At 51.6% G+C, this 10,679-nt stretch overlaps 1 protein-coding gene across 7 annotated transcripts in view; it reads left to right on the top strand.

The window, feature by feature from the left end:
- The first annotated feature begins 580 nt into the window (after positions 1-580).
- Positions 581-10,679, top strand: part of ABCC3 (ATP binding cassette subfamily C member 3) — a 65,740-nt gene continuing 55,641 nt past the window's right edge. For 4 of the 7 annotated variants that reach the window (XM_053568722.1, XM_053568721.1, XM_053568718.1 and 1 more), the window contains exon 1: positions 584-772. In XM_053568722.1, coding sequence (XP_053424697.1) covers positions 737-772 — 36 coding nt within the window. In that variant the 5' untranslated portion in view covers positions 584-736. Of the gene's footprint in view, positions 773-10,679 lie in introns of all 7 variants that reach the window. The other 3 variants (XM_053568723.1, XM_053568719.1, XM_053568720.1) reach the window with 3 other exon arrangements.

The raw sequence follows: 10,679 nt of genomic DNA, 5'->3' as shown, positions 1-10,679 counted from the left end.
ACAGAAGTGAAAGTGAAGACACAGGGAGACACAACATCAGGGAGCCACAGAGCCTCAGAAGGTGGCAATTTTAGAGTGCCATTGGAGGTCACCATCTGGATGATGCTGTGACCTCCTTCCAGTCCCCACTCCACAGGTACACACAGGCAGAGCACACACCTGCTCACAGTGCGCTGGTGTCTGCCAGTTGTCTCTGGCAACTTGTGGGGAAGAGGTAGCCTTCATGGTCGGGCACAAAAACTCTTCCCATTTACAGATAAGGAAATTGATGTCCCAAGATGGCTCTGATCACCTCAAAATTTCTCTTTAAGAGAGGAATGCTAACTCTCTCTGTGTGTCTTCCTGATTGGCTGGACGCCCACGGAGTTGTTGGGAGTGCGTGTGAGAGCCTGTGTACTCCAATTCCTCCCTTGGAAACTCTCTGCTCTGGGCCTATCAGCCTCAATTTCTAGAAGGCATGGTCCAGGGGCCACTGGAAGAGGCTGTCCCTGTGTCAAAGGCTCTCCCGCCTCTGCTCCAAAGTCCCTCCCAGCACGGCAGTTTTGGGGAGGTGCTGTAGCAACCCGCCAAAACAGAGGCAAGAGCCTGACCCAAAGGGCCTGCGGGTAGGGCTCCGCGTCAGGGCGGGGCTCAGGGTGCGGGGAGGCGTCTCCCAGGCAGCCCACAGCTCCCGGCCGGAGCCGCGGTGGTCGCGCTGCACTCGCCTCCTTCCTCGCTGCTGCCACCCCTCGCCCCCATGGACGCCCTGTGTGGCTCCGGTTCCAAGTTCTGGGTAAGGCGCGGGGCTCAGGGGTCACGGTGGCGGGGACCAGGAACTGTCCTGGGACGGAGGGCGCGCACAACAGAGCCCCTGAAACTGCATGGGCGACTAGCAGGGGGAGATGGGGCACGGGTGGCAGAGGAGGGTGCTTTGTCCGCGCCCTGGTCCCCCTCACAGCCAGGTCCCACGCAGGGTCCTGCTCCGCCCTTCTGGCAGCACAGAGAAGCCCACGAGGCATCCCGGGAGTGGGAAAGTGCCTCCACTTTCTGCTTCGCTCCAGCCCCTCTGTCGCGTGCATAAGGAACATTTTGCCATCAACCGGTTCCTACCTAACCCTTCTGCCGCACAGACTAAGGCTTGTTGGCCCGCCCCCTGCTCTGGGACCCCGGGGCATCCAGAGCGCCTGCTCAACCAGGTACTTTGGGAGGTGGTAGTGCAGGTCCTCACGCTTCTTGGGAAGGGTTCCTGCCACCTTCCTTTGTTTGCGAAAGAGCCAGCCAGCTGCAGGTCGGAGAGCAATCCATTGTCACCCCCCAGGACTCAGGAGGGAGAGGCTCTCGGGTACGGGGAATCAGGACAGCCTGAGTCCAACCCTCTCCCTCTCCTTTTACACCTGGAGAAAGGGAGTCCCAGAGAAAGGAAGGGACTTCCCAGAAGTTATCCAGTTCAAGGAAGGCAGAGCTGGGATAGAAAAGCAGGCCATTTGCTGCTGATACCCGCCCCCCGAGACAGTTGGGGTGCATTAAATGTATACAGACTAAGTGCTTTCTTACCAGCTTTCTAAAGCCACTTGCCTCTGTGGGCAAGTGATAGTGTGATGTTTGTCTTACAGATGGAGACAAGGGGTTTATGGATTAAAGGGGTTTATCTGTGGTCATCCAGAAGTGCCCATAGGTTGATCTGAAATCCAGGACCCTGGATCCCAATCTCTAAGTCTTTTCCCCATTTTGAGTATACAGGGACACTTAAAAAATGTATACACGTTTTAAGAAAGCAAAAATCTGTATTAAAATTGTAATGCTCAATATATACCCATAATGTTTTTTATCTCGTATAACATATCTTATAGATAGTATCTCTTGTAATTGGAGAAGTCAAACATGACTCTAATATTACAATTTTAATATAGAGTTTTCCTTTTGAAAATGTGTTTACATTTTGGGGCACCCTCTGTATGTGATCTATGTGCGTATGGATGTGCCCATATGGTCTTACCATAGGTGCGTGCTGTACACGGGTGTGTGCATAAGTTTAAAAGTCTAGAACCACACTTTTGGGCTGTGTTTGGGGTAGGTTGACATTACATGGATTTTTTTTTGAAATTTGGGGCAATGGTAAAAAATTAATTTTCAGGTTCTCTCTTTTCCTCTGGGTGACCAAAAGGTTAATCTGAGATGGTGCAATTTCTCTGTCACTGTCCTTTCCTGGTCCCACAGAAACCTCGTTTATTATTCAGCTTGGACCGTATACTTGTCACAAGGGTCCAGAGGTTGTGCCCTTGCCTCATAAGTATAGTTCCTTTCACTGCTCACTTGACCAGGACATGGTCATAGGGTCTGGAGTGCTTAGGCAGAGAATCAAGAGGGAAGTATGTCCAAGCCTCAGGTATACCCTTGTTCCTGGGTGGACAGCTTAACCTTGTGAGCTCGAGACTGTACAGAGATGGTAATCTGCTCTCAAAGAACCTAGAATTAGAGAATTCAAGACTCTCTTTTTGTCCCAAGTTCAGAGATCCTTCCGTGTGACTGGAGAGTGAAGAAAATCAGAGCTTGGGGGCTAGTCCAACCCTTCCTTGTAGAAATGGGGAAATTGGGCTCGGTGCCGATAGCTCAGCAGCTAGGGCACCAGCCACATACACCGGAGCTGGCGGGTTCAAATCCAGCCCGGGCCTGCCAAACAACAGTGACACTACAACCAAAAAAAAAAAAAAAAAAATAGCCGAGCATTATGGTGGGCACCTATAGACCTAGCTAATTGGGAGGCTGAGGCAAGAGAATCGCTTAAGCCCAAGAGTTTAAGGTTGCTATGAGTTGTGACGCCACAGCACTCTACAGAGAGAGACATAGTGAGACTCTGTCTCAAAAAAAAGAAAGAAAGAAAAGGAGAAACTGAGGCCAGGAGCGAAAAGGTCACATACCAATCAATTATAGAGTGCTGGAATAGGAAATACGACCCCCAACACATGGTTCCAACCTTGCCATTGCCTGACATTGCACCTTTGAGCTTCTGAGTCCTCTGGCCCCTGAACTTCTTGCTGCTCAGGAGCACCCCAGTGACGGTCAACTCATCTATGTTATGAAGCTCTTGTGGGGCCTCTGCTTGGGCACCTTAAATGGCAGGAAAGTGACTACTCCCTTTCCCATCCAATCTCTAAACATCTTTCACATTATCTTCTTGGCTCCTAAGAGCTGTTCCAGGCCACATTTAGGTTTTTTGTTTTTTTTTTTTAAAGGCATTTGACCATCTTCATGTGTACACATTCTTTTTTTTTTTTTTGTAGAGACAGAGTCTCACTGTACCGCCCTCGGGTAGAGTGCTGTGGCGTCACACGGCTCACAGCAACCTCTAACTCTTGGGCTTACGTGATTCTCTTGCCTCAGCCTCCCGAGCAGCTGGGACTACAGGTGCCCGCCACAACGCCTGGCTATTTTTCTGTTGCAGTTTGGCCGGGGCTGGGTTTGAACCCACCACCCTCGGCATATAGGGCCGGCACCCTACTCACTGAGCCACAGGCGCCGCCCCCCAGGCCACATTTAGGGTGGCTGATGAGTGGGAGCAGGGGAGTGGAGGTGACAGGAAGGAGCCAATCTCACCTCTGAGCATTTGAATTGCTGAGAAGAGAAAGGCTGAGATTAGCAACTCACCTGTAACTCAGTGACACACAGAGTCTGGGTGACTCTCACTTGCAGTGTGGTATGCTGTGTTTCATCTGTTCTGCATATTATTTAGTCACACCTCCCCCAGGACCCTTTACCTTAGAGGCCTGTTGGTGACACCCTCTACTGGGGGAAGCAGTTCAAGGTAGCCAGAAAGTACCTGAACCAAGAATGAAAATGGGGTGAAAGGGAAGGAGAGGGGATGGGGTGGGGTGTTCATTCTTGTTTACCAAGACATCCACTAGCTTATCCTCATAGCCTTAGTTTTTCTACCTGTGAAATGGGGAAATAACCTATCTCCAATGCCCACCTCACAAGATTTTCACAAGGAGCAAATGAGATAGGGAACATGACATGATCCTAAGAACTAAGAAACTCTATAGGTAGCAGGTTCTGACACTCCCAGGAAGAGGACAGAAGAGAAAGAGAAATGGAGTTAGAAGGGAATATAAAACCTGGGGAAACCTATAAGAAAAGGACTGGCAGGGTTGCTGGGCCAGAGGGTGCAGGTTAGCTCTTTTCTGGGGCCAGGGGAGCTGAACTTGGCTAGATCTGAGGGTAGGAAACTCAGGTGACACGTGACCCTGGGGCATATGCACGGACATCTGTGTATTTACACATAATATCCTGCTGGATATATGAATTATCTCTTCGCCTGAATCCTTTCTCTCATCTCTATCCACTTTGGACAAGGTTGCCAACATCTCTGAGCATGCCTTGGGAGTTTTTGTGAAAATAAATTTCAAAAGAGGGAGGTGGGGGGAGAAATAAATTTCAAAAGAGTGAATCATGCAACCAAACTACTCATGAAGTCAGAGGTGCCTCTAGAACAAGGGAGGTGGTGAGGTCCCTTCACTCTACTCTCTATCCCCTGCCTGGAGGATTACTCTCTGTTTTGAGCAATAGAGGTTGGGGTGCACTGGAGTGGCAAGGAGAAAATATGGAGGAGACGCCCGGGCTGTTTACTTTCAGATAAACACCCGTTTGCTTAATTAACCTTGATCTGATGGCTCCAGGAAGCACAGAAATCTGAAGATCCTGACCATGAAAGTTGTCCAAAGATGGCACTGATCGCCTGGGAACCAGGGAGCTCCTGGGTCACCAGGGATATGTAAGTGCATGATTAGTGACCACTTGGTGGGAATGCTGGAGAGAAGATTCAGGGCAGGGAAGGAGCTGGGGTCCTCAGAGTCTGTGACCAACTAACTGGGAAGAGGGAAGATGTGGCTAATGAGGATTCACTGAATCCTCCTCTGAGATTTTCAGACTCCTCTTTCCTGGGCACTTTCTGTGCTCTAGACATGGAGTACACTTGGCAGCTTCTGCTAGAGGTCCATGAGTCTCCCTCGGGTTAGGCCCGTGTGGGGAAGGTGCCCTTACCGCTCTCTTTGCTGTTCACCCACCCTGGGGAGGAAGAGCCCCGGCCCCTTGGCGGCTAAGCTCCCTGTGTCTCTTGCTTTGCTCTAGCTAGTCCCCATTCTCCCACTTATGCATTTTGTGACGTTGGGCAAAATACTTTCCCTGGGTCCAGCTGTATTTAGGAGGGGTCCGGGGACCCCTTCAGGTCTGGAGTTGCCTAGTGATTATTCTGGGAGTTGCACCTCGGGCTCAGGGGCTGAGGCCGTGATTAAGGCCCTCCAAGCCTCCCAACTCCTGGGAATCAGGATCCCCTCTGCTTCCTGGTAGGCAGCCGCCAGAGCACATGAGTAATAGACGGGGCTCCAATGTCAATGTATCTCAGCTCTCAAATGGAGATGGTGACCTGCAAAGCTATGGGGAAACTGGTAGAAACAGGTAGCTGAGACCCAAGTCCCTTGAGGGGGTCAGGTGGATGGGAAGTGGACGGGTGTCCACGAGGACAGGCCTATTGGTTCTGTATTCTGTAGTTTACAGTATTTGTGCTATCTAGAGTAGTGCCTGGCAAGGAGAAGGCACTTGGCACCCAAGTGGACTTCCAGTTGAGTGTAAAATGAAGGTGAAGACAGGGTCAGTGGAGGTCATTTCCTGGATCCCATGACACTCTCTAAACTCCTCAGGGCAGGATGGACTGTCCATTCTCAAGGCTCTCCAGCATTCCTTTCTGATGCCCAAAGCCCTCGCCAGCTAGGAAGCAGGAACTGGGCCCATAGTCTGCTCCCCAGCCATCACCCACACAGCTTCCACAGCAACAATAGCTTCCTTAATAATGCGATTAAACAGCTGGATGGGGCTGATAAGGGGGAAGCCCCCAGAATGGACCATGCAGCAGATGCCCCTGCATGGCCACTGAGGCTGAAATCCCTGCAGATTCAAATAGGCGGCAGGTGGGGGTGAGGACCCTGGAGCCTTCTGCTCTAGCTCTGCCAGGGACCTTTCAGCCCTCTGGGCTCAGGTCTGTTGATAGGCTCTGTCATGAGAAAAGTCATTACTTCCTTAATCCTGTGTGGTGGGGGAATGGGGAAGCCACCAGTGCTGTGCTGCTCCTGAGGTCACAGATTGGGATGGGATTGACTGACAGATCATTTGTCTCAGCAGAAATGGGCGTGCAGAAAGGGGAGAGCGTGCTCTGTCTCTGTTCACCCTCACTGGCCAAAACAGGAAGCTTTGGAAGGCCCGAGGGGTCCAAAACTGTCTGTACTGGGTTAGTCTGGCTCACAGGCCCAAGAGGCCAATCTGCTCTGAAAGGGGCCTGCCAGCCCACGATGACTCTGATTCCAGGAGCTCCACTGTGGGCCAGGATTCGCATTTCATATTCGTGGCAGGCAGCTGAGACCCAGGGAGTCTAGCTCCAGAGTTGCAGCCCCTAACTACACTTGCCCCTATGCTCTGTAGGGCTCCAGCATAACGTCCCACCTTGGGAACAGAACACATAAATCCAGATCACCTTTCAGCCAGGCAGCCACCCTGGCATCGCCTGCTTTTTTCTCTTTTTTCTCACGGAGCTGAGGGAGAGGGGCTGCCAACACCTGGGCAGGGGACCAGCTGGGGCTATAGGAGCCCCAGGACTAGAAACCTGAATATCCAGTTAGGAGGGGAAATCCAATTCCAGGGTTAAGCCTCCATTCCCACCCACCTCCATCCAACGACTGCCAACCTGACCCCGGACCTGCACCAGAAACAGAAATAGGTCCAGGTGGGGGAAGGGCCACAACAACAAACGGGCTCACCTCCAGCCCCCAGGGTCCTGCTCCACCTGCCCACCCCTAGGACAGCTCCTCCAGGGAGACACAGCCCAGACACTCTGGTCCTGTCTTCTGAGGGGTCAGCTATAGTCCCCGCTAGGACTTCCCTCCCTGGAGGCCTGCCCAATACTTCAAGGCCATTTCCCTGTCTGGGGGCCACAGGCAAGATTGGCAAAACTCCCTCCCGAATGCCACTTCCCTGACTCACCACTTCTTCTCTAAGTCTCCTACCCTCAGAAACCCAGGCCCAGGGGACTATGGGGGGAACAGCAGGGCTGGGAGAAACCAGCCTGGAGCCACAAGGGAACAAATCCCCTAGCCAGAAGCCAAGAGTTCAGAGGTCAAAACTGTCCAGTACTGAATTCACTGCCCCAGGTGGATTGGAGGAAGGAAATTCGAGGCACCCGGCAAGGACAGGGTTCTTGGGAGCAGGGGTGTGCTCTGGAATAAGATGCAGGGATGGGGTTGGGAGATGGTTGGGAGTGAGTTAAGATTTTAATTCAGAAGGCCCAGAGTGGAGAGGGTGAGAGCTGAGCAGAAATGTGCAAGCTGATGAGCCCAAGAGCCAAGAGAGCGAGAGAGTGCAGGTACAGGCCTGGGTGTGGGGACTGAGAGAGGGGTATGGGGAGATAAGAGTGCAAGAGGAACACTCAGTGGCCTTGACCAGAAGAATGATTTGGAAGTGCTGTCAGCTCAGGTTCCACAGGGGGCTGTCTCTGCTGCTGTGCTGGAAAGACAAGGGCACTGTAGCAGAGCAGGAAGGCCAGCTGGATGGCAGGAGGCAGGGGCAGTGCAGACAGAGACAGAAAGAGAGACAGAGACATGGAGACAGAGAGGGAGATAAGGAGAGACAGAGAAAGATAGGGAGAGACAGACATGCACACATACACAGAAGCAGAGAGATAGACAGACGGACAGACGGAGACAGACTGAGAGAAACCGAGAGAGAGACAGAGATGGAGGGAGAGGCCAAGAGAGACAGAGAGAGAGAGACATATACACACAGAAAGATAGAGACAGAGGCTCAGAGAGAAAGACAGGGAGAGACACACAGAGACAGAAAGGGAGGAGAGGTGCTGGGAGACACGATCGATCCTGGGTCTTCCATGGTGGGCCAGGAGATGCTGCCTCTATAGATGAGAACAGTAGAGCACAGCACTGTCGTGTGGTTCAGCGTAATAATCTGAGGGTAGAGTGGCAGGGTTTACTGGGGGATGGGATGTGGGGTATGGGAAAAGGAGAAGCAGCAAGGGTAACTCCAAGGACTTTGGCCTGGGAGAGGAGGAAGGGAAGGAGTTGTCATCCCCCAGGGCAGGCAGGCCAGGGGAGGTACATGGTCAAGAGCTCAGTTGCAGAAATGCACGTCCCACAGATGTCCTAGCAAGGACTCTGGGCACACAGTCAGGATACAAGTGTAGGCAGGTACCTTCTGCCGCCTAGGGGGCGCTCTTACCCATAGGGACATGCTTATCTGAAGGAAAGGAGCCCAGGCTGGACCTCCCTGAGGTTCAGAGGAGCCACCCAGTCATCACAGCCCCAGGGACTCCTGCTGCCATTGCAGCTCTGTTTAAGGCAAGGTGCTTTGCTGGTCATGTTCTCCCCTGCATGGAGGTGGCTGGGACACTCTTGTTGGTCCCATGAACAAGTGGAGACCAAGCTGAGGCATGAAGGAGCTCATCCACAGTTATGTGGCTCAAAAGTGGGAGAGCTGTGCCAGGTTCCCTGCATCGGGCTTGGGTTCTTCCTGTGGCCACTCCCTGCCTGCCTTAGGAAACCATGCCACTGGCTTGCACATCCACATGGCACTTTTCACTTGCCTTCTTGCACAGGTTCCCATCATCTGCACACAGCCTTCCTGGCTGGGCAATGCAGTTTCTGGGCCCCTCCTGCATACCTGGCCCTGTGCTGGGAGTTGGAGGGTGGCAGGCAAGGCAGGAGAATGAGGGGAGGGCACAGTGTCTACCCTCAGGAGCTCACGTGGCTGTAGGAGAATTTGTCCACACACATAGGTCCAGGCAGCATGCAGCGGGGAGGAACCGCAGCATGGCCTCAGCTCTATCCTGCCCAGCCCCCTTGGACCTATGGCCCAGCAGGTGGAGTCTACTTTCTTTTATGTAAACTGGCTTAACCTGGTCCGCTTCGGTATACCTCTGGAAGTTGTTCTGAGACAACAACTGGATAACGACCACGTAAGTGCAGCAATAAAATGTTAGAGAAACATTAGGGGCCTTTATCACCCCCACTTAACTGGCTGCCAAGATAAAACAAGGAAGAGTCGGCAGCTAGGGTGGCTCCAGAGAGATTTCCAGTAAGACATGAGGCTTGGGCTGGGCCTGGAGAGGTGGGAAGTATACTCTAGGCCTAGAGACCTGCTGGCCTGAGTTAGGGATGGCCTTGGGACAGGCAATCTGGATGGCAACTAACTAGGGTACTTGACCCACCCTAGTGATGTTCCCAGCTCTGTGACACAATGTCTAGCCTGGGCTGGCATGTTGGAGCTGAGCAAGAGTGTATGGGTCCATGGCTTACATCGTTTGAGCAACTACTAAATCCTGACTGGGGCTTTCAAGTACAAGATGTATGTGGTACAATCTCTGCCTGCTTGGGGCTTGGGTGCAACGCCGCCAGGCAGCATGTCCTCGCCCGCATGTTCCACAAGGCAGGGATGGGTTTGTCCAATCAGGGACACAGAGCTGCATTTCGGGAAGAGTCATCTAACAGCATTGGAGGGTGGAGGCTGACCCAGATGGGACTGGGTGGGGGAAGGCAGGCTGAGCCCACCTGACTCAATTTTAAGATTAAGATCACCAGAATGGAACTTCTCAGACCATCAGCGTACTGTGCATTCATTAGCCACATCCTTCCCAAACACATCGTTGATATTTCAAGATGTCTCCACTACAAGGGTTCCACATGGAACTCATATTCAAAAATAACATGAGTTTTTGACTTACCCATGTTTTTACAAAAATTTCTGTAAGCAAAAAAGATTGAAAGATAGTCACAAGCCAAAATGTACATTTGAAAGAAGATGTAGGCTCAGCACCTGTGGCTCAAAAGGCTAAGGCGCCAGCCACGTACACCTGAGCTGGCAGGTTCAAGTCCAGCCCTGGCCCACAAAGCAACAATGACGATTGCAACCCAAAAAACAGGTGGGCATTGTGGAGGGCACCTGTAGTCTCAGCTACTTGGAGGCAGAGGTAGGAGAATCGCTTGAGTTGGAGTTGGAGGTTGCTGTGAGCTGTGATGCCATGGCACTCTACCCAGGTTGACAGCTTGAGGCTCTGTATCAAAAAAAAAAAAAAAAATGAAGAGGATGTAACTTGGGAAAAAAAAAAAAAAGGGCCAGGCATAGTAGCTCACACTTGTAATCCTCGCATTCTGGGAGGTAGAGGCCCGAGGATCCTTTGAGCTCAGGAGTTTAAGACCAGCCTGAGCAAAGTGAGACCCCATAGCTCCTAAAAAATGGAAAAATTAGCTGGGTGTTGTAGCTGGCATCTCAAGTGATCCACTTGGGAGGCTGAGGCAGAGGATCACTTGAGCCCAGGAATTTGAGGTTGCTGTGAGCTAGGCTGACACCAGAGCACTCTAGCCTGAGGCAACAGAGTGAGACTAAGTCTCAAAAAACAAAAACAAAAACAAAACAAGAAGTGTCACAATGAAATGTCAGAGTTATCAACTGTCAAACTTAGTACTTAAGGAAATCGTTCATTTCATACTTAATAACCTAATATATTTACATACAACAGGTTAAACACGCACAGTACTTCCCATTGGGGGATGTTAGTATTACAATTAATTAAAGGGTTCTAAGGCAACTAAGGCAGATAAAAACTGTCCAAACTGGTCTTAAGACTTATGACCATCTACACAAAAGGAACT

Source organism: Nycticebus coucang, chromosome 18 (genome assembly GCF_027406575.1).
Source record: "Nycticebus coucang isolate mNycCou1 chromosome 18, mNycCou1.pri, whole genome shotgun sequence".
Lineage (NCBI taxonomy): Eukaryota > Metazoa > Chordata > Mammalia > Primates > Lorisidae > Nycticebus > Nycticebus coucang.
This window is presented reverse-complemented; position numbering and strand designations above follow the sequence as displayed.